We start from the raw sequence: 22,906 nt of genomic DNA, 5'->3' as shown, positions 1-22,906 counted from the left end.
TGGTTATTTTGATAGTCACATCACTTCATTGTCTTCTCATACACCCCATTTCAACAGCTGGATGAGATAATGTAAATTTGAAAAAAAAATTCTTGTTGATGCCTTCCGGCTCAGCTGGGCAAGAGCAATAAATTGCCGCCCAAAATTCAAGAAACATTTTGGGAAGTAAACTAAACGGAGAGAATGAGTTTTGAAATTAAAGAAACGCGTGGACATTTTTTCAACTACATCTGTGACGGTCGAAAAAACGCTGGTTTATTTGGCGTGGAATGACCCCAATGTTCTCAGTTTCATCAGAGTAAATTATATCGTGCGAGCGAGCCATACAACTAGATCGGGCACAGTGGCACGGCGAAGCGAGGGCTGTGTTTTCACTTCTTTCAATGGGTGAGGCCAATTCGGTAAAGAAAGCGACAGCCTCGGACAGTGGGCGAGGGAACAGGGGCCGAAAGGAAGGATTTTCGTTTGCGTGGAAAGAAGGTGGATTGCAAATGATACGAGCTGACGCGAAAGCTGTTAGCTCTAACTGGTTATTGTTTAAAATAAGTTCTGCCGATTTAAAGGGCAGCTGAAGGTTTGACCTAAGGAGCTGCTGCACTGGAATATACTGGACCATAGTAGTAGTTGTTTTTGGCGTAGAGTAGAACGATTGCGCTACTGTGTCCTACACGTGAAAGAAAAAGTTGAAAGTTGCTGACTGCTGCAGGTAGGTATGTAATTCGAGTTTTTAGTACATTTTACTTTAGTAACGAAAATCAAGTTCACAAAAGAAAAAAATATAACAGTAAGTTCTAATGTTTGGCAACACATCATAAAGATTGCCGGGAATGCGAGAGCCCTAATTGTCATACATGGGGAGACAATTTGAATGATAGCCGCCGTATAAAATATGGCCACTCCCTTCATTTCGTGTAACTATGACCGACATTCCAGTTTAACAAAAATTAGGCCTGACATTCTGCTCCAAACTTTAATCAGTCGTCGTTCTGATGCTGTTTTATGCTTATTACACAAACATATCCATAGCGTAACGCAATCCGCACAGCCACTTCATCCACGTGCCTTCATAACCAGCTCAGCATCAAACGCATATTTGGTAAAACTAAAGCTTTCAATTTTTTGCCTATGCCACAAGCCATCGCACTTTTGAACGATCCTCCAGATGCCATTGTTCCAATCACTAACCGCGAACATTTCCGGTAACATTTGTACGCACATTTCACCAATTGGTAATGTATAAGGATGCTTTTGTTTCTGCTCACTGCTACTTTTATTTGTTCTTGTTCATGCTCATCATGTATTCTGTCGTATAATTCCATATTATTCAATGCTCTGACTGTAGCCTGCTATGTACCTCTAAATAATTAAGCAAAATAATAAATGAATGAATATATATATATATATATAAATAAATAAAATGAACCCAGTAAGAGCTAGGGGAAGTTAATTAGGTTTAAATATACACTACAGTGTGGGTTTTACGCGCTGACAACAAGGTCTGATTACGAGGCACACCGTATTGGGGTAATCACAGAATAAATTTTACCACCTGGTGTTCAACTTACAGCCTAATCTAAGTTCACCCGCATTTCAGCATTTTGCCCTCATTGAAATGCGGCCGCCAGGGCCGGAAACATACGCCCGACCTCGAGTTCAGCAGCGCATTGACATTTACTAAGCTACCGCATAGGGTTATGTTTAAATGAAATGTATATATAATAAGTTAAAGGGAAGAGAAGTGGATGAAATAATCATTTTGATGGATATGCATGACAATACTACTACGAAGTTCGTAAAACGGCAGAATGCTGCCCAAGTTGGTTGGGCTTCAAGGTACGGAAAACCTTGTTACAAAATATAGACCCAACAGGAATGAAAGAATATAAACGTCAACGATGGCATTAACAGCAACATCCGCCATCAGCTTCAGTAGCGACGGTAGCGAACTTACTGGAAGGAGATTTACTAGTGTTGCCTCAGCCACGTTCTGGTAGAGCCCGATAAAGTACATCATTTTTTCAAGTCCGCCCATGCTTTCAGAGGGCATTCGAAGCAAAAAGACGACAGTCGTGGGCATTCCTCACGTTGGCTCGCTGTTGCATAGACTTACAAACAGAAGGGAGGCAATATGGGGTCAACGTTGTGGTTACGGCTGAATATAGTTTAGAAAACAGTTGCGCCGCCGCGCAAACAAAGAAAGAATAGGTCAACAACAACAAATGATCGGACCGCTGTTATGTTAAGGATACTAACCTGTTTGCAGAACGCAGTATTGAGGCAGTTCGTAAAGTACCTTTGAGCTGCGATTGTTTTTATGTATGACAGACTGGCTGCTGCTTCAATCAGAGATCAATCAACAAGAACGACCACCTCATCGGTTGAACGCCGTCTAACATTTCGATGCGCTGTCGAAACTGCAGGGGAACTCCAAAATTTACAGAGAGTGGAGCTCTGTGCACATATAATGAATGAAGGAGTGCGTCTTATAATGTTATGGCATAATAGCCGGTTGTGCGTGCGTAAATCTTTATTTCTTTATCTTGCATAGATTCTTAAAAAGCTTCCTGGCGCATGAGCCCACGCGTGTCTATGATTGGAAGGTTGGCACCGCCTTTCTTTGAGCTCACACCAATAAACTTTGTACCTTTCCTGGCCATTCTTCAACCTTTAAGTTGATAGCCAGCATTCCTGCGTTCTCGTTCTTCATATTCCTGCCTTGCTGTTCCGCGTGTACATTGAACTTTATAAATTAGAATGCACTAAAGGGACATATTTTATGCAATGTTCCCCACTGTGAAATTTACAATAAATTTATAGACGCATGTTTTGCAAATTCATGATGCAGGCTCTTCCAGACTTTCGCGAAGTGCTAAATTGATACCGCCCAACAACTGCACCCTTTGACAAATAAATTGGAACAATAAATTGTTAGGTTTGGTCGATCTATTCGATGCAGTTTGCTAAAATCTAATACTAGGCATATTGTATGTTTATTTTGATGAGTTAGAAAGCTCTGATGTCCTCATTGGTATAAAACAAATTTCGGTCATATTGAAAACATTCATACTATACATAAACATTCTGCTGCCATCAGTCGGTAGTATTTACACCGCTTTCGCCAAAGCAGCAAATTTAATTCGACAGAGTTGAGGCATTGTCTAAGGAAAGAACTTCCGCATTTCCCAGGTATCGAAGCCCAAAAAATCGGAGTTTGCTTCGTCCTGAAGTTTTCTTGTAAACCCTCGACAATGTTTCAGTAGCTGTTCTAATTTGGTACGCGGCTTACTAGGCGTAGGGCGCAATTCACTGTGGCTACGTCCCTCTTTACTTGCGCTATGTTGACAGTACAGTATAATATTTATTTGGCTCGTGGTAATAAACACAATCTGGTAAGAATTATTCTTGACTTCTTAACCAAGCGGTGTGGGGCTCAGTTGTCCTCGCCAGTGGGCGCCCTTCACCTACCACATCTATTGTATTCCGTACATTAACTTCAGAGTACAGTAAAGTACATTATCTGGTATGAGATAGCAATGGCTAGGTGGATACCTCCACCTAGCCATTGCTCACAGTCATTGTAAAATTTTAAAGATGATATCAGATCAACCACCAAAATATTTTAATTAGTATAGCAAGGAATTTAGCTCTGATAGGTAAGTTCAGTCGAGGTGACTGAAAAGCCAGACCATTTCACTGATGAAGATAACACTACCTTCATAGGGTCCGGTAGTTCCCGTGGTCCTTCTGAGGGATGGGGGTTCGCCAAACCAAGGCTAATGCGACAGAGAAGGAAATAGCTCAAATCGCATGGGTGCCATTGCGTAAAAAATTATAATGCGCAATGGTCGCTTGATCTACCTTTGTCGCAGGAGACACTGCGATGGGGTCGTGAGTGTCGGAAACTAAGCATAACGTCCGAAGGTTTTGTGACCTCTAATCTCCGCTGACACCCTCATTGCCGCTGATAACGGCAACGGCGTTACATTCCGTCAACAGCTGGCGGAATGCCCAAGTGCCGTCATAAGAAGCTATCTAGTCGCATCCGGGGAAATGACAAAATTATAAAAAAGTTACCCGCTCGCATTCATGAAACGGAAAGCGAGAAAGCGAGTAAAGAAACCGAGTAAAATAAAGGTTCAGAGGTACTGCCATCCAAGTTTCATTCGCTCTCGCTAAGTTGCTTTGTTATAATGTTTCTGCTTATGCGAGAAATAACGCCGAGAAATAACCCTCAGGCGTGCTTCGACGGGGGCTGGTTGGTATGGCATGACCTAATTGTGCAAGATCCACGGCTAAGGTAGCACACACAGGGAAACTCGGGCGTAAACGACAAACGGGCATTGTGTCCTAGGATCCGTTTTGTGTTGACGTGTAAGTGTCTCTGTGTGTGCCACCTAAGCAGCGCTACTTAAACCATAATGTCTTTGGAGGAAGTGCTCGCGATATCAGGTAACGCGTGACTCTTGAACGTAGTGGTACTCTCCAGAAAGACGAGCCTGCCTTGTATCAGCTTGTAGGCGTGGTAAGAGATGATTGCAACACGTCCTGGAATTCGCCTTGTCACCGCAAGCACATCTGAAAGATGCGGAGCCAGACGTGAGCGGCCGCTGTCGTTAAGTTTGATGACGGTGAACTACACTGGTTGGTATCACGGCCGCCAAACTTTAATGTAGAGAGTAGAATTTGCCCAGTGCATTGTTTAGAGTTTATTCCTCTCTGCTTGGCCTACTGATGCACCCTTACAGGCTCTAGACACTACAATACTGTAAGTAGCGACAGAGTAGGCGATTTTACTAAGGAAACACAGGAAACGTCTGCTCCTTTGTCTGTCACCCAAGTACCATGCTTCATTCTGAAACACAAGCTTTGTCACAAACGCGCATGCTTTGCCGGTGAAGGCCACCATGTTCGCGCCAGCTATTTTGAGACCCCTGCCACCGCACCAACGCGCCGCCGCAAGTATGCTTTTTTATAGCTATGACGTTCCAGCGGAAAGCGACTGACTGGCAAGTATTGAGTTATATATTTTAGCTGGCTGCAACAAATAGAATAAATATTTAGGGGAAGTTTAGTCCTACAGTTGTAATAAGATACAGACTATGATTCACAAATTATCCTGAATCTACCGCAGAGCAGACACGACATGGGTCCTCTTGCATGAAAAGATGAGTGGTGCTGAGTGGAAAAAAATGAAAGAAAAACACAACTTTGATCTGTGTGTCCTTCAGGGTATATGAAGTGATTAAATGCAAAGGTTATGCATTACTTGTTCCAGTGACTCAGTAGAGCAATGTATGAGACTCTAAGTCTCATGAATTTCCGGTATATATGCTCGAGTGCCTAAAAAATTTATTTGTAGTCGGCTGCAAGATTATCCTGGCGTGCACACATTTTCCACAGGTGTTGGCGACATAGCTCATGAGTTGAATTCGGAAGGAGTGTCTTTGTCTTTCGGTGATAGGGTGTATAATAGACTGATAAACTCAGAAATACATTTTATATGCAGCTACTTCGACACCTACGCATTTATACTTCAAAAGCCGATTTGATTGGTATAATGCGCTTTAGCGACCCAAAGTGACAAGCGAACTAGTTAGATGCCACAATGAAGTACATTGACGTACAGCCAAGAATTCATACACCAGGAGTTGTGTTTTTTTCATGCAGTCTTTCTCAAAATGCTGTCTTCACGTCCGGCATCTTACGCTTCAACCTCACGCTTTCTAGCTGAGCGTCAGGAGAGCCTCAGAAGAAAATGGCAACCTGTTTCACTTGTTTGAGATGTTTTTGAAGACTGGTCTCTGCAACTCCAGGCTGCACTTAGCGCATAGTAAAATGTAATGGAGGTTAGTATTGAGCACTGATTGGTCGCTGAGACAAATAACTTTCCTTAACAATATCAATTCCACGCTCCCGATGGTAATGGAATGGGGTCAGTAAATAAACTACATACCACTGTTATAGGTTGGTAGACTGACCCGCGCTCTAACTTTGTGGATGAAAATAACGTATGTAGCTGGTGGTAAACTAAGTAAATATTTGTCGTACTACCAAAATGTTAGTTATTGTTTAAGCAAGAAAAAAAATTCAATCCAGGAATCGAGAAGCCAGATAGACTAAACCTTCAGAACAATTTTGTTAGATGAAATGCTTGGCAGGAATAAGCGGCGATAACATCGAGATTTCCTCATTTATTATAACACTCACCAAATTATAGGTGAGCTTGGTAAAACAAGTGACTACGGAATAATGTTTTCTCCAATGATGATTAAAAAGAAAAGCCTGCGTCAGCATGAGAACGGCCGTAACCCTCTGCTGACGATCACGTAGTCGTGGGCTTCATGTCCAACTAATGGCACAGCATCTACTAGAAGGAGCCACGCAAAAAAAGAAAAATGAAACTCCTGCACTACACTTTGTGTTCGCGTTATAGAACCCGAAGCGGTTGAAACCAATTGACAGCAGTCCACTAGTCGTCTCGAATAACCTGTCCTACTGCTTCGGAACGTTTCAGCTGGCAGCAGCAAGGGCAGCTACCTGAAATACCTGTTCTGCTTTGTGGTACAAGTTACGTCTCTCCTTCTTCGCAGCAGTCACACACAATGCAGCGGGGTTCAAGCGTCAGCGCGCTGCAGTATGAATTGTGATCCTGGTCGCAGAGAGGGCCTTTTCTTGGATCATCTATCGATCTCATTCGTCTATGCACCGTCTATGAGGGTAATATGGGTAACGTCAGCTCGAGTGAAGGTAACAAGCCAACTATAAAGCCAACTATAAAGGCTGCTATAAAGCCAACTACCACACCATTCTTGGAAAGTCGGCGTACATCAGCGAAAGAGGCAGCACGCTGAAAAAACCTATTCTGGCTAGTGCTACAGGTTAGGCTTCAGGTATCAGGTATTACCTACGTGATAATTGTTATAGGAGGGACAACCGTTATTTGTGGCGGCAACCCTGCCCACTGTGTGTAATGCACATATGAAACTGCGTTATTCTGCTGAGAACGATATTTCAGTCTGCAGAGACGTAGAAGCGATACCGGGTCCGACAAACACGGAACATTTACTGAAAAAAAGATCAAACGGCCAGTTCGCGACGCGATCTACCACTGAGAGAATCAAGTAATCCCAATGAGATGTCGAAGAAAAAAATATTCCTGTCACAACTAAGAGGCTCGATGGTATTGCAAGGCAGCTCGCTAGCACAATTTTCGTCTACAACAAGCAGCTATTAAAGTAACATTGTGTGCCAACCAACTGACGGCATAAGCGGAGAAGGTAGATTGCCTCGAGAACAGAGGATACCAAAATAAACTGATTGTCCATAGTGCAGTAGAGGCTGCTGCCCAAGCTACTCAAAAATTTATTCACGGATTATATGTTTGCAGATATAAATGCATTGTATTGCATAAGAATTGAGATTGTGCACGGACTTCGTAGAAAAGTTCAGAACAAAATAGTTCCTGTAATTCTGAAACTTTGATGCTATTTGGAATAAACAACCTGGATAAAAGAACTATAGTCGGGTACAACTTAAGAAGACAGGAGAGGCCCCACCCAAATGACTGAAGCGCAGCAGCTGATTTCCTCCGCGACTAAAGAAATAGTCCCCCTGACGTGACTCGCCCCGGCTTGAAGAGCGGGCTGCCATGTTCTCCGTCTCCGGGGACACCGGCCGTCCGGCTCATGACGCAAGTCTGTAGTGCGCGCCCATTGGTGGAGGCTTGTATGCATCCGCCTTTGAGGGGGCAGATGCCGCTGCCTTCTAAAGTTGTACCTGACTATAGTGTAATTAAAAGTTATTTTTCAGTGTCCCAAGACTTCTTAAAAACAGACAGGGAAGTGCTAAGACAAATACTGTCAACGCTTGTGCGGAAAACAATAAGGACGTGAAAATGACACTGTTATATAATTAGTTGATCGCAGGTGTTTTCTTGTAATGGTGGGATTAAGAGAAAGGACCTCGTTACCGCCTTATCAGGGAGCACAAAAAGTTACAGAAAGATGCTATTTTCAACTGTCACTTTGACGTAAACAAACCAACTTTATTACTACACTACCAGACATGTTTCGCGTGCAATTTCAGCAACATCAGCAAAACCCGACATAATCGAGCGCAAGCAATATAATGATACACACGCATGCCGGGTTTGGGCACCAATAATGTAGCGTCAGAGAAGAGACGGACACCCGCGCTGCCCAGATCGAACACTTCTAAGTCATTTTCAGTGCAAGGCAGAGATACCCTAAAAACCAGAATATAGGTCGAACTTTTTTTCAAAAAACCATTGCGAAAAGTCGACCCTCGTCTTATATACCGGACATTGGCGGAAAAACTACGGAAGTCTTGCAACAATGGACAGATGAAGTAAACAGCCGCCTTCGCCATCGCATGCAGGCTGCTTCATCACATTTTGTTTCAAAATGAGCGAAAGCCGACAGCAGTTCACCGTCGCCTTCAAGAAAAAGGCGATTGAGTACGCGGAAGCCCACGGCAACCCGCCAGGTTGCCGTGGGCTTCGTATCGTGCGACCATCGACCCGCGTGTTTGTCAGCACGTTATCATCACGGCACGGAGCAGCATTTAAATAAATACTGTCACCATTGTGCGACCGTCTGAGTCGCATTTGTTTAAAGGTAAGAGTGTCTTTCGGTACTTTTGCCATTGAAAAAGATTTTTTCATTTTTAAAATTGGTTAGTTGGGGGGTGGACCTATATTCCGGTTCGACCTATAGTCCGGTTTTTATGGTAGTTGCTGCGTCAAGTATTTACAGATAAAGGTCCGTTGCCTGCCGGTGTCAAGCAGCAGCTGTAGGGGCACGCGGCCAGAGTTTCCTCGACGCCCACACTGTGGCTGTTTGGAGCAACACACATGACGAGCGCGTGCAGCTTGCAGGAGCAGTTGCTACCTTTATTTCTCGTTGTGTGGCCGCCTCTCAGTTTTCAGCTCCAACAGGAGTAGTCATTTGTGCACTGAGGATTCATAGTCGTCCCCGAATATCCCACAGTGCAGAAATGTGGCGTCTTGAGCATCGGTCGCACTTGAGCCACGCTGCTGTGCTGCAACTGCGAGCAATGTGCCCCTGCTTTCTACACTTAAAGCAGCAATTCTTGCTGGAAAGCCGTTGACACTTTTCCTCCGCTGGTATAGTGTGGCTCGGCAATGACGCATCATGTGTTCTGGGATGCCGCAGAGGCGACACGTAGTCTGTCCAGGCATTGAAGTGGCCCCTGGCGATGAAGACCGTGCTGCCAGTGCTAGGGCTGACGGTGTATGAAGTGGTGTCAAGATGTCCGTTACCTTGCGGTTTGCTGACGACTTCCCTGAAGTAGGTTTCTCGCATGACACTCGCCTCTCCTCCCTACTTTCCGCTTCAACTTGAAGGAACTTAAGAATTGCCTTGACTTTATCTTTTCTCGATTGCACTGCAGAGTCTGCGACACTAGTGTCTGTCTTCGTGCGCTTATGATACGGGATCGGCAGGTCCTCGGGAAATCAGCTGATCAGCACTCAGTGCAAAACAACCGCGTACTCTGCAGACGGCATGCCAAGGCTGTCTAAACAGCCGGTCCTGAGCTGGATCTGTTCATGCAGGTCCGCACCCTTGATACTTGTGACGATGGCTCGATCGGTTCAATGGCAAGCAGGCTGTCTATGTGGCCATCGATGAGGACATCCTTTAGATCATACCGTTCGGTGAGCAACTTGACGGCGATATTGTAGTTCGCTTCAGTCAGGTGTATTCCTTCGACGACCCACTTTGCAGCACCGGCCAAGTTAGTCTTCAAGTACTTAAACCTTTCAATGTTGGTGAGATCGGGTTGCGTGTGAATGGTTGCTTCGTAGTAATCCAAAACCCGTGCGACTCACGGTTCTCATCGCCTAAGACGGGTACCTGAATCTTCAGCATGGCGACTCGTAGACCCGGTGCTCGCGATCTACTGTGATAGGCGAGGGTTTGACCGATGACCTCCGAGTGAGCAGCTCCCATTTTATTGCTAGATCCATCATTAGCCCCCGCATGTCCGGACTGGTTGTCTTCGCTGATGGCAGGACCGGCAGATGCAGGTGTGTTCAGCGCGGACCAAAGCCTGCTGAGGGCGCTGGTGCTCTTCTCGTGGTAATCCATAGCGCCCTTAATTACTTCGTCAGACTGCTCACCATCAAGGAGGTCGGCAATCTATTTGTCCAGTTCGGTGAGAGCTGAGTTCTTATGGCAAAGTCCGTCGACTATCTCCTGCTGGTCGGCGGATGAAGGTTCAGTTCCTTGTAGGATGATCTCGCTGGCCATGGTGGGGTAGTGGAACCACAAAGGACGCCTTGATGCCTGTGCAACTTCTCCATCCTCGGTACAGTATCAGTGTGAAGGATGCCGGCCTTCTCCCTTGCTTTCGGCACAAATAATCTATCGACAGAGAAGAGACCGAAACCCGCGTTGCCATGATCGAAAACTTCTTTTATTGGTTGTTAAAGAGCAGCCCCGCTCGCCTCTCGCTTCGGCCTTGTCTTCCCTGGTTGTCATGTCCGACGCATGGCGTCAACCGCCACTGCTTTCCTGTGGTGGACTGCGGTAGAGACGAAGTTTATACTTCGTTTCTACTACGCACAAGGTCGCGTATTCGATCCCGGCGGCGGGTCTCGCATTACCATGGGGGCAAAATTCAATATCGCTCTAGTACCGTGCATTGGGCGTACGTTGAAGAGCCTCACTGGTAAAATTTTATCCTTCAGGTCACACCATTGCATGACCCATATTCAGATTGTGGTCATGGATTGTAAGAACGCCGAATTTAATTTATATGAATCTCCATTTCAAAATTTTTGTACAGCTCCATACACCAGTTTAATGTGTAGCCACTTGTATCATGCTGAATGCTTCGAATAATATCAAAGGAAAATAGTATATCGGCTATATCCGAATATTAGGTTCCTGTAACACGACATTCTACTTTTGTAGCGCGAACAGAGCTGTTGGACGCGACAAAATTACGCAATTATAAATTCGAAGTGCCGGCACCTATTGTGTACTATGGTGCGTCTCATGTGACGTCGGCACTGGCTCATTCACAGGGAGCGGCGTAAAAGGAGGTCAGTTGCAAATTACGTCAACTCGTCCATTTTGACATGGGCGGTTCAAAATGAGGAACACCAGTGAGACCTTCAGCGGCAATTTTCTACGCATAAACTGGACATATTATCATAGAGATAACGATGATCTACATCGAGATGAATTAGTTGTCGACCTAGCTCGACTAATCTTAATTTTCGTCTGTTTCAATTTCATGAATTCGGAAGATTACATCTTCTGCGTTCCCTCTGGAAAATCTGTAACAGCAATTTTTGTTGCTGACACGAAGTTCATTTGCCAAACCACGAAGGAAGGTGCCATGGCATGTCCTTGATGGAGCAATTTTGTGCTCGCCCATTCTCATGTTTAAACCGGACATCCGCATGCTTTTAAGAAATTGTTCAAAGGAAAATTGAAATTTGAATTACCCCATACTTTCATTGATTTCGGAGAATAATATCAAAGTTCTAGTTAAAGGCATAAGAACACCGTTGAATTCATTAAACCTTGCCCTGAAAACTTTCTTTTGAGATAAACATTCCGATATGGCACTAGTATTTCACCAACAAAGATACGCATGAATAATCCGTCGTGCTACAGGATATTTGTGCATGAGAACTAAAATATACCGAACCAGTATTTCTCGGAAGCACAACGCTGCGTAATATTCTCCGAGCCGCACAGATGTAGCAGCGATGCTCACAGTTAGACTTACTTGTCTTCAGAAACAGAAGGTTTGTCTGCAAACCACAAATTGCGGTCGCCAGGCACGCTCCTCTTTCATACGTGACAGCAATGCTTAGCGACTCAATGGAGTGCGGCCGGTCGTGCAGGTTTGGAAAAATGCAAATAAACATCAAAATGTGGCGATCACGGAACCTTGTTCGCAGACTATGCGAACGCTGAAAAGGACGTTATTCGATGGCGTCGTGGCTTAGTTGGTTAAAGCGCCTGTCTAGTAAACAGGAGATCGTGAGTTCGAATCTCACCGGTGCCTCGAGTAATTTCTTTTTACTTTTTGTGTTATTGACAGGACAATACCCGCGATTGATGCGAACGCTGAAAATACCGTTATTCCACGGCGCCGTGGCTTAGTTGGTTAAAGCGCCTGTCTAGTAAACAGGAGATCGTGAGTTCGAATCTCACCGGTGCCTCGAGTCATTTCTTTTTACTTTTTGTATTATTGACAGGACAATACCCGCGATTGATGCGAACGCTGAAAATACCGTTATTCCACGGCGCCGTGGCTTAGTTGGTTAAAGCGCCTGTCTAGTAAACAGGAGATCGTGAGTTCGAATCTCACCGGTGCCTCGAGTCATTTGTTTTTACTTTTTGTATCATTGATAGGACAATACCCGTGATTGATGCGAACGCTGAAAATACCATTATTCGACGGCGCCGTGGCTTAGTTGGTTAAAGCGCCTGTCTAGTAAACAGGAGATCGTGAGTTCGAATCTCACCGGTGCCTCGAGTCGTTTCTTCTTACTTTTTGTATTATTGACAGGACAATACCCGCGATTGATGCGAACGCTGAAAATACCGTTATTCCACGGCGCCGTGGCTTAGTTGGTTAAAGCGCCTGTCTAGTAAACAGGAGATCGTGAGTTCGAATCTCACCGGTGCCTCGAGTCATTTCTTTTTACTTTTTGTATCATTGATAGGACAATACCCGTGATTGATGCGAACGCTGAAAATACCGTTATTCGACGGCGCCGTGGCTTAGTTGGTTAAAGCGCCTGTCTAGTAAACAGGAGATCGTGAGTTCGAATCTCACCGGTGCCTCGAGTCATTTCTTTTTACTTTTTGTATTATTGACAGGACAATACCCGCGATTGATGCGAACGCTGAACATACCGTTATTCCACGGCGCCGTGGCTTAGTTGGTTAAAGCGCCTGTCTAGTAAACAGGAGATCGTGAGTTCGAATCTCACCGGTGCCTCGAGTCATTTCTTTTTACTTTTTGTATCATTGATAGGACAATACCCGTGATTGATGCGAACGCTGAAAATACCGTTATTCCACGGCGCCGTGGCTTAGTTGGATTCCACTTCCGGCCATCACAGCGAACGGTCGCGGAATGTCTTGCTCCTCAGGAGCGGTTACAGCGGCCCTCGGCCGCGGTTCCCGGTCAACGAAAAAACCTTCCCCGGACTACCAGATGGTTCTACCACAACTGCCTTCAGGTGCAAGTGTTTTGAACACTGTTTTTATTCACGGCGAAGTGAAAGCTCGGCCTTACCGTGTTGAGCATTTCAGGGATGCGCTTTCGCGACTCATGCTGCTGCCGGAAGTGGTGGCCCTCGGGGCTTATCAGATGAATCATGTGTGGGCCGTAACTTTTGCGAACGAGGCGGCCAAAAAGAAGATATTGGACGCAGAAGGATTCCTTGTCAAGGAACACCGTTGCGTGGTCATTGACCCGTGCAACCAGGGTGTCAGGCTCAAGCTCTTCTGGCTGCTGCATGGTGTTCCTGACGAAGACGTCAGAACAGCCTTGGCACCGTTTGGAAGAGTAACTGAAGTGACGAGGGAGAAGTGGAGGGTCCAGGGCTGCAACGACAAAGGAACCACGACACGGTCGGTGGTCCTGAAACTCAAGCCCGGAATGACAGCAGACGACCTACCACACCAACTTCGTGTTGCGGAAGACATGGCTCTCGTTATTGTCCCGGGCAGAGCACTCCTCTGCCTCCGGTGCCGTGGCACAGGACACATTCGACGAGAATGCCGGGTTCCACGTTGTGGGCTGTGTCGTCGCTTTGGCCACGACGAGACCCAGTGCGTGAGAACGTACGCCAACGTTGCTGGCCCAGGCAGGAGCGAGGACTCGTCTGAGCTTCTCATGGATCAGGAGGACGCCGAAGAGGCCGCCAAAGGAACAGCTGAAGGGGCGGCAGCTTCGTCTGCACCACTGGTTACGAAGACCGCAAAGGTGAACCTGAAGGGGATAGATGAAGGCAATGTGCCGGATTCTGCGCCTCCTCCGGCGAAGGTTCAAGTGACGCAAGCTGGTGCTGAGGCGACGGGCGCGCCTTCAGAAATCACGCCACCTCCGACCAAAGTGGCTGACGAGCCAGTCAGCGTCAGCGACGACATGGACCTGACTTCCGACGCTAAAGGCGCCGGAAAACGGTTGCGTGACGAGGTTGATGACCACAGCCGAGACACCGACGGTGTGGATACCGAAGGACCGACACCGAAAACACCGACAGTCCGACGGTCGACGCTGAAGGTCAAGCCCAACGTGCCGCCAGACAGACGGCCGTCACATGCGCCGTCTCCGCCTTAGCGGAGGTAGTGCCCCGGAAAGAACTTTCAGCACCCGATCGTTGATCGGGAATGATTCTGTGAGGACGTGGTTTTGCAGACGTCGCCTTCAAGGAGAGGGATATGTTCCCCAAGCATCAGTGTGAGAGCCGCAATATTTCCTCGAAAATTGTGAGTAGGGGCACACATTAATTGTAGCTAACGCAATGGCAGACGATATTAACATCACCACTCCGCTTCGTTTGGCGACATTAAACGTTAGAGGGCTGTCACAGAGGCGAAGACAATGTCAGATTAGCCGCATGCTACTAGAAAAAGACATTGATTTGATGGCAGTCCAAGAAACAAAAATTGAATCTGAGGAAAAAACGAATCGAATGGTTGAAATTTTCAGAACGAAGTACAACGTATGCGTTTGCCACGCGAATGGTACTTCTGGTGGCTGCCTTCTTTTTATTAGAAACAGTATTGGGATTACAGAGCAGCAAGTTACTTCATGTGAGGGAGGGCGTATGCTTATTTGTGATTTTTCTTTTTCTGGAATGCTTTGGCGGGCAGTGTGTGTATATGCTCCTAATAATGCTCGTGAACGTGAAGAATTTTTTGTTTACCTGAGATCTTTCTTGGTGTGTGACAGGCACGTTCTAGTGTTTGGCGACTTTAATTGTGTGTGCCGGCCGATAGATAGATCGAAAAAGCTGCTCAGTCAAGATAAAAGCGCAACTGTTCTGCATGAAATTTTGTGTGAAGTTGATCTGGAGGATGTTGGAAGTGTTCTTGGTTCTGACAGTGATGTGCAATATACGCATTTTCAGGGAGACTGCCATTCAAGGTTAGACCGCATTTATGTGCCTTTTCATTTAGTTCCGTTCCTTTCTAGCTACAGTGTCGAATGCCTCAGTTTCAGTGACCATTGCTTGGTAATGGTTACGATAGGTACAAAAAGCACAGACAAAACATTTAATTGGCACTTATGGAAACTTAATGACAATCTTTTGCAGGATGAATTGTTTCTACAAAGAATAAAAGAGAAATTAGAAAATGTTCTCCTTGAAAATGCGGAAAATGTTGTAGAAGCTTGGGAACTGTTTAAATGCGATGCGAAAATAATTGCTTTAGAGAGAGCATGCGTGTTGCGGCACAAACAAAAGCAAGAGGAACGGCAAATGCAGTGCATGTTAGCATACCTGTTGAACATGGAAAGAGGCGCGGCTGGCACATTTATAAACGATATCAAAGAACTTAAAGCGAAACTTGAAGTCGTCGACGAGGAAAGATATCGCGGCGCCGTTTTGAGAGCACGCGCGGAACGAGTATGGTTGGGTGAAACGCCCACCAAGCGAGCGCTCAGTGACGAGAGGAGACACGCGTTGAGCAAGGAGATAAAAGAAATAGTTTATCAAGGTCAGCTTACATACGACAAGGAAATGATAGAACGTGCTTTTGTGGACCACTATAGCACGCTGCTAAGCAAGAGAGCAAGCGATATCTCGGCGTTTAAAAGTGATTATTTGCCTCTGATGCCGAGAATTGATGGTGAACTTAAGGAAGCTCTTGAAAGGCCTATTTCTGTAGAAGAAATTGAAAAGGCTATCGATGACCTCAGTGCAAGAAAATCGCCTGGACCAGATGGTCTTGGGGCAGCGATATATAAAATTTTCAAGGTTGAAGTAGCACAGGCTCTGTATCGCGTCATAACGAAATGTTATGAACAAAAATGGACGCCTCCTTCCTTCCGGCAGACACATGTAGTACTTATACCCAAAGTTACTGACCCCATAAAGCTTCAATCAGTAGAGGCCTACCGACCAATAAGTTTAGCTAACACTGATTATAAAGTATTCATGAAGGTGCTCGCCCAACGTCTTCAGAGTGTAGTGAAATCACTAGTAGGTACACATCAGACATGCGGTATAAAAGGTAGGACTATTTTCACAAATATACACACAGCGCGAAGCATACTTGAATGCTGCGATTTGATGGAAGATCGTGTAGCCATGCTACAACTGGATTTAGCCAAAGCTTTTGACAGGGTGTCGCACGAGATCCTGTTTCTGCTTCTTGAGTACATGAATGTCGGAACAGTCATTTTGGATGGGGTGAAAATGGTTTATGGTGGTTGTACAACAAACCTAATTATCAACAACAGACTCAGCAGACGAATTCCAGTACTGTCTAGCATAAAACAAGGGTGTCCGATCTCTGCCTTGCTTTTCGCTCTTTATTTAGAACCTTTCTGTCTAAAGATACTTCATAGCCACAGTATTCGCGGATACACGTTTTTTGGCAGAGAAATAAAAGTGTTAGCCTACGCTGACGACATAGCTGTGTTCTGTCGCGATAAGCAAAGCATTGCAGAAGTAGTGAAGGAAGCCCAATCTTTTTGTAGTGTTTCTGGTAGTGCCATAAGTTGGCCAAAGTGTCTAGGTTTTTGGCATGGGAACTGGCAAGATACGCCAGAATTGTTTTGCAGAATGCAGTGGAGTGTGTTACCTGGCACTTATCTTGGGGTTCCACTCGGCAACTACCGAGAGCCAGTAGAATACTGGACGAATGAGAGGGACAGAATGAAAGAACAAACCAACAAATGGGGAGGCCACAACTTTTCGATGTTTGCAAGAGCCAAAGTGTGTAATATGTTTTTAGTAGCTAAAGTGTTTTACGTCTTGCAGGTGCTATGCATGAGCCGATCTTCAGTTCAAAAAATACACAGAGTGTTTGCGGAATTTATTTGGGGTTCTGTATGGGAACGCATGAGCAGATTTAATTTGTTTCACTCTTTGCGCAACGGCGGACTCAGTTTAACTCATTTGTTTTTCAAGCAACTTGTGTCGAGATTTGTTTTCTTTCGTGACCAAAGTGATGGGTTTCTGCGCACGGTGATCCAAGTGAGATTACGTGACGCTTGCCCGATTTCGTTGTATCGTCGCACGCAGTCAAACCGATGGCACTAAAAGGCTATCTGCGTGAAGTTATCACGGCGATTCGTCTTCTAAATGCGAGATTTTCTAGGGAGTACTTGTTTGAAGTGTCGCGAAAAAAATTATATAAGGATCTTGTTGACGTTTTTGTACCTATGCCAGTGTATCGTTCTATGTACAACTTAGGGCCTGAACGTGATGTTCTCAAAAGAGTAAGGAATATGCCTGTAAGAGCTAACACAAAATCCTTCTTTTTCAAGCTCCACACTGACACACTGCCGGTTAAGCCATGGCTAAGGAGCAAGGGTTTGTTTGTCCCATGGTCCGTCAATTGCCTTATATGCAATAAGGAAGAAACAATTGAACATATTTTTCTTGACTGTCACGATGCCCGCTTTCTTTGGGACATTCTGCAGCGAACTTTAAAAAAGGAGCTCCCGATTAGTGCTTTTGGAATAAGGTTCTTGCCATGCGCAGAACCTGACGGTGTGCCGGCGGACATGTTAATGTTATTGTGTATGCAAAGCGTATGGAGAACTCGAATGGCTGTACACAATGCTGATGTACATGCGAGGTCAGCCAGATACTATTTTGTTGAAAATGTTGTTTACACACGGGAAGTGTTGAAAATGCAAAGTGACCCACCGGAATGGCTTCAAGTGTTGGACAGTTTGGCTTCGTTGAAGCCATTTTAACATGACTGCTACAGTCTTTTAACGACTGGTATTTTAATCTCGTATTTATTTGACATGTTGTTTTTGTGTATTTGCCAAGTCGGTAATAAAGAAAAAAAAGCGCCGTGGCTTAGTTGGTTAAAGCGCCTGTCTAGTAAACAGGAGATCGTGAGTTCGAATCTCACCGGTGCCTCGAGTCATTTCTTTTTACTTTTTGTATCATTGATAGGACAATACCCGTGATTGATGCGAACGCTGAAAATACCGTTATTCCACGGCGCCGTGGCTTAGTTGGATTCCACTTCCGGGCACCGTAGTGAACGGACGTGTGTGTCATGTGCTCCCGAGGAGCGGTGGTTGCGGCTACGAACAGCCGCGGTAACAGGATGGACGGAACGGATGCCGAAGGATATCAAGTTATTTTGCCTACACTGCCTTCAGGTCGTAGTGTTTTCAACACTTTATTTTTGCATGCTGATGTTCGTTCAAGGCCCTACCGAGTCGAACATTTCCGGGATACGTTGGCACGTCTGGAATTGCTCCCCGACGTGATAGCGTTGGGGGCTTATCAAATGAGCCACGTGTGGGCGGTGACATTCAAGAGCACAGAAGGCATGAAGAAAGCTTTGGCTTGTGGCGAAATGGAAGTGAAGGGCCAACGTTGTTTGGTTATCGACCCGGCGAACCAGGACGTGCGTCTCAAGCTTCATTGGCTTCTCTTTAACGTTGACGAAGAAGACGTGCGTGTAGCGCTTGCTCCGTACGGGAAAGTGACCGACGTCACTAAGGAAAAGTGGAGGGTTCAAGGAATCCAGGACAAGGGGTCGACGACGCGCGTCGTGCGCCTCAAGCTCCATAAAGGCATTAAGGTGGACGACCTTCCACACCAGCTGCGCGTCGCCGGTGACATGGCCCTTCTTGTCGCGCCTGGAAGAGCGCCACTATGCCTGCGGTGCCACAGCAAGGGCCATATCCGACGTGAGGGCCGAGATCCTCGCTGCACGCACTGCCGGCGTTTTGGACACGAAGAAAGTGAGTGCGTGAAGACGTACGCAAGTGTCGCGGGGCCGGTTGGAGGAGATGACACCGCAGAACTCGTCATGGACGAGGCCGACGCTGAGGAAGCCGCAAGCGAAGCAACGCCGAAGGTTGAGGGGCATGAGGCGGAAACGTCAGCCCCGCCCGACAAGCTGCAAGATACAAGAACCGGCGACGAAAGCCCAAAAGTGGCCGACACAGTAGGTGACGCCACGGGCGCCGTCAAAGTGCATGACGTCCCAGCGCAGTCACCGTCATGCGATGAGCCGACAGTCATGGACGTAAGCGAGGCAGCAAGCGGTGCCACTGTCAGCAAGCGCGGCCACGATGCGACGTTGGACGATAATGAAGCCCTGACTGCAGGGAACTCTGACGGACCACCGCCAAAGGCGGCCATCACCCGGCGGTCACTGATCAGACCGCGGCCGAATATACCACCGGACCGTAAGGCGGCAGGCACGCCGCCGACGTAGCCGCGAGCGCGTGTGCCTCGCGGTATCTCTTCTAGCCATCTAAAAGACCCAGCCAAACCAAAAGACGATGGAGAACAACAATAAGGACACGAGCTGCACCTTCCGAAGACTGCCCAGGCAGCTACGGGAGGTTCGTACAAGAGGCCAAGGCAGCACCGACCCCAGACGCATGAGGTGGGTGCCATGCGGTTCGTTTGTTCTTCACAAACTACGTTGATGGCCCAAAACACTGCACTTCGTCTTGCTACCCTAAATGTTCGCGGTCTTTGTGCCAGAAAGCGGCAATACCAGCTTAGCCGGCTTTTCTCGGAAACAGATATTGATGTAGCGGCGGTGCAGGAAACTAAGATAGAAAGTGAAGAACAGACGGATCGCATGGTGCTGCAGTTCCGCAATGGATACAATGTTTGTGTATCACATGCTATTGGAACTTCCGCGGGGTGCGCTATTTTCATCAGAAATAATCTGGGAGTCATAGAAGAGAATGTTTTTTCCTGTCAAAGTGGGAGACTGCTTTTCGTGGATTTTTTCTTTTCGGGCGTAGGTTGGCGTGTGATATGTGTGTACGCCCCCAACATAGAAAGTGAGCGGTTGTCCTTTTTTGAAAGGGTAGGCCAGTACTTACAGTGTGACAGGAAAGTCGTGTTGCTCGGAGATTTCAATTGTGTATGTTTTGCTGCTGATCGAGTGAAACAGCTTCCAGTGCGCGACAAAAGTGCTGTACTTTTATATTCACTCGTGCAAGATTCTAACCTAGAAGACGTTGGTCATGTCTTGTCCAGTGCTGGTGTGCCCGCATTCACACATTTCAGGGGCATAGTCACGCTAGGCTAGACAGAGTGTACGTTTCACTGGATCTTGTTCCCATGTATGGCAGTTATAGTGTGAAACATGTGTCGTTCAGTGATCACAGCCTTGTAACGCTCACTATAGGTACTAAACCAAGCAAGTCGAGATTTAACTGGAAGACGTGGAAGTTTAACGATAGGCTGCTGTTGAACGAATCGTTTTGTGAAGGCGTGAAAGAAAAGTTAGACAGATTGATTGAGGTCGAAGAAGGTAACATGCTATAATTATGGGAGATTTTTAAACAAGAAGATCAGCGCTATAGAAGAAGCCACTACGGAAACTTTTAACAAAGAAAGAGAGAGAAAGAAATACAACGGGAGCTTGACTTCTTGTACACTGTAGAAAGCGACAGACCTGGGAGCCGAACAAGAGAAATAAAAGAATTGAAGAGCCAGCTTGAGCTTATCGATGAAAATAAGTTCAAAGGAGCAGTTGTAAGAGCACGAGCGGAAAGGGTCTGGCTAGGCGAGACACCGACAAAACGAGCCTTATCGGACGAAAAGGCGTACGCGAGGCGGAACGAAATCAGAATGATTCGACACGGGAACGAAATCACGGACCAACCTGAGGAAATCGAACAAGCGTTTCTTAATCATTACGGTGAAATATTCGGGAGTGCTAAGGACGTCACAGAAGCATTCAAAACGGACTTCCTGTCAAACATGCCACAGCTAGAAGACGATATTCGGGAGCGTCTGGAATGGCCTCTGAGCATCGCCGAAATCGAAGGAGCCATAGATGATTTAGTTGTAGGCAAGTCCCCGGGACCTGATGGACTCGGAGCGGCTTTTTATAAGACCTTCAAAAGTGACGCCAGCCAGGTCCTGTTACGATTATTTAAGGAGGTCTACACCCGAAAGCTGGTTCCTCCATCTTTTCGGACTTCGCACGTGGTGCTGATACCAAAAACAGACGACCCAGATAAATTGTTAGCTGTCGACGCTTATCGCCCGATATCACTGATGAACGTTGACTACAAGATATTTACGAGAGTGCTCGGAAAGCGATTACAAGCAGTAGTGACACGCATCGTAGGGCCGCACCAAACATGTGGCATTAAAGGACGGTCAATCTACACAAACATTCACCATCGCCAGAAGCATTTTAGAATACTGCGACGACCTAGGTGAACACGGAGCCATGTTACAGTTGGACATGCAGAAGGCTTTCGACCGTGTGGCCATAAAATTCTGTTCTGTATTCTAGAACATGTAACTGTAGGTGAATTAATCTTGGATGGGGTGAAGATGTGCTATCAAGACTGTACCGCAGGTCTCATAATAAACAAGAAGGTTACCAAAAGCTTTAGGGTGCGGTCATCCGGCGCCAGGGGTGTGGTTTGTCCCCTCTTTTATTTGCAATATACATAGAGCCGCTTTGTAGGAAGATAAACAATGACAATAGAATATGGGTTTCAGAGTACAGTCGCAGAAGTGAAAGTGCTCGATATGCAGACGACATCGCGTTGTTTTGTCGGGACAAAGAAAGTGTGAAATCGCGATCGCGGAAGTGTTATCATACTGCAGAACGACAGGCAGTGCTATCAACTTTGATAATGCTAGGGGTATGGATCGGGAACTGGGTAAACCCTCCAAGTACGTTTGTAAATATCCAGTGGACCGTCACGCCGGCAAAGTATCTCGGGGTGCCGCTTGAGCACTACCGTGACGCAGTGGATTACTGGAATGCTGAAGCAGAAAGAGTTCGTGAGTGCACACTTAAATGGGGGGGCCGCAATTTCTCAATGTTTGCTCGCGCGACGGTCTGCAAACTCTTTGCCGTTGCTAAAATCTTTTTACGTGCTTCAAGCATTGTGCATGTCAAGGGCCAACATACAACGATTACACAGAGTACTCGCAGTGTTTGTATGGGGTTCAAGCTGGGAGCGCACCAGTCGCACCAATATATTTCGCTCCGTTAAAAGTGGAGGACTAGGTCTTGCACATTTGTTCATAAGGCAGATTGTGTCGCGGTTTGTTTACTCACGTGACCAAAAGGACCCTTTTTTGTAACTATGTTTCAAGTAAGCTGAGCGAAGCTATACCCGAATTCATCGTTTCGTCCCGCCGGTGCAGTCAAGGTAGATTGCGCGGTTTCTAAAGGAAGTCGTCGGGCTTCCAGCTTTTGAAGGTTCGCTTTTCGATGGAATACCTAAGTCGGGTCCCACGAAAGCGCTTATATAAAACACTGATAGAGGCAATGTTGCCGGTACCATTGTACCGCTCGATGTTCTGCATTGGACCGGAAAAGAACGTGCTAAAAAGAGTAAAACGAATGCCAGTACGCCCATCGGCGAAGTCCTTTTTTTTCAGTCCACACCATACTTTACCTGTCAAACCCATGGCTTGAGGAGAAAGGACTTTGTGCCTTGGAGCGTCAATTGTTTAAATATGCCGGAAGCCCGAAACAGTCGAACACATCTTTCTCGACTGTTGGGATGCGGTATTCCATTGGGATGTTTTACAGAGAACCTTAAAGAAGGACTTACCGATTACGCCATGCGGGATTCGTTTTTTGCCTACTCAAAATGAAGACACTGTACCATATGACATGTCATGCTGTTGTCATTGCCTAGTCTATGGAAATGTAGAATGGCCGTGAGCTTGCCGAACCAA

General features: G+C 46.2%; 1 protein-coding gene and 8 non-coding genes across 9 annotated transcripts; all 9 read left to right on the top strand.

The window, feature by feature from the left end:
- The first annotated feature begins 11,992 nt into the window (after nucleotides 1-11,992).
- Nucleotides 11,993-12,066, top strand: Trnat-agu (transfer RNA threonine (anticodon AGU)). Its single transcript has one exon. It is a non-coding gene; the product is annotated as a tRNA-Thr (tRNA).
- An 83-nt stretch (nucleotides 12,067-12,149) lies between these two features.
- On the top strand, nucleotides 12,150-12,223 carry Trnat-agu (transfer RNA threonine (anticodon AGU)). Its single transcript has one exon. It is a non-coding gene; the product is annotated as a tRNA-Thr (tRNA).
- An 83-nt stretch (nucleotides 12,224-12,306) lies between these two features.
- On the top strand, nucleotides 12,307-12,380 carry Trnat-agu (transfer RNA threonine (anticodon AGU)). Its single transcript has one exon. It is a non-coding gene; the product is annotated as a tRNA-Thr (tRNA).
- Nucleotides 12,381-12,463: 83 nt separating this feature from the next.
- On the top strand, nucleotides 12,464-12,537 carry Trnat-agu (transfer RNA threonine (anticodon AGU)). The gene has a single exon. It is a non-coding gene; the product is annotated as a tRNA-Thr (tRNA).
- Nucleotides 12,538-12,620: 83 nt separating this feature from the next.
- On the top strand, nucleotides 12,621-12,694 carry Trnat-agu (transfer RNA threonine (anticodon AGU)). Its single transcript has one exon. It is a non-coding gene; the product is annotated as a tRNA-Thr (tRNA).
- Nucleotides 12,695-12,777: 83 nt separating this feature from the next.
- On the top strand, nucleotides 12,778-12,851 carry Trnat-agu (transfer RNA threonine (anticodon AGU)). The gene has a single exon. It is a non-coding gene; the product is annotated as a tRNA-Thr (tRNA).
- Nucleotides 12,852-12,934: 83 nt separating this feature from the next.
- Nucleotides 12,935-13,008, top strand: Trnat-agu (transfer RNA threonine (anticodon AGU)). Its single transcript has one exon. It is a non-coding gene; the product is annotated as a tRNA-Thr (tRNA).
- A 5,042-nt stretch (nucleotides 13,009-18,050) lies between these two features.
- On the top strand, nucleotides 18,051-18,124 carry Trnat-agu (transfer RNA threonine (anticodon AGU)). Its single transcript has one exon. It is a non-coding gene; the product is annotated as a tRNA-Thr (tRNA).
- A 142-nt stretch (nucleotides 18,125-18,266) lies between these two features.
- On the top strand, nucleotides 18,267-19,480 carry LOC125947335 (uncharacterized). Its single transcript, XM_049671815.1, has one exon. The coding sequence runs from the start codon at nucleotides 18,267-18,269 to the stop codon at nucleotides 19,440-19,442; it is 1,176 nt and encodes a 391-aa protein (XP_049527772.1). The 3' UTR covers nucleotides 19,443-19,480.
- Nucleotides 19,481-22,906: the final 3,426 nt, after the last annotated feature.

Source organism: Dermacentor silvarum, chromosome 8 (genome assembly GCF_013339745.2).
Source record: "Dermacentor silvarum isolate Dsil-2018 chromosome 8, BIME_Dsil_1.4, whole genome shotgun sequence".
Taxonomy (NCBI): domain Eukaryota; kingdom Metazoa; phylum Arthropoda; class Arachnida; order Ixodida; family Ixodidae; genus Dermacentor; species Dermacentor silvarum.
Note: the sequence above shows the minus strand (reverse complement) of the source record. Positions and strands in the feature narration are given on the sequence as shown.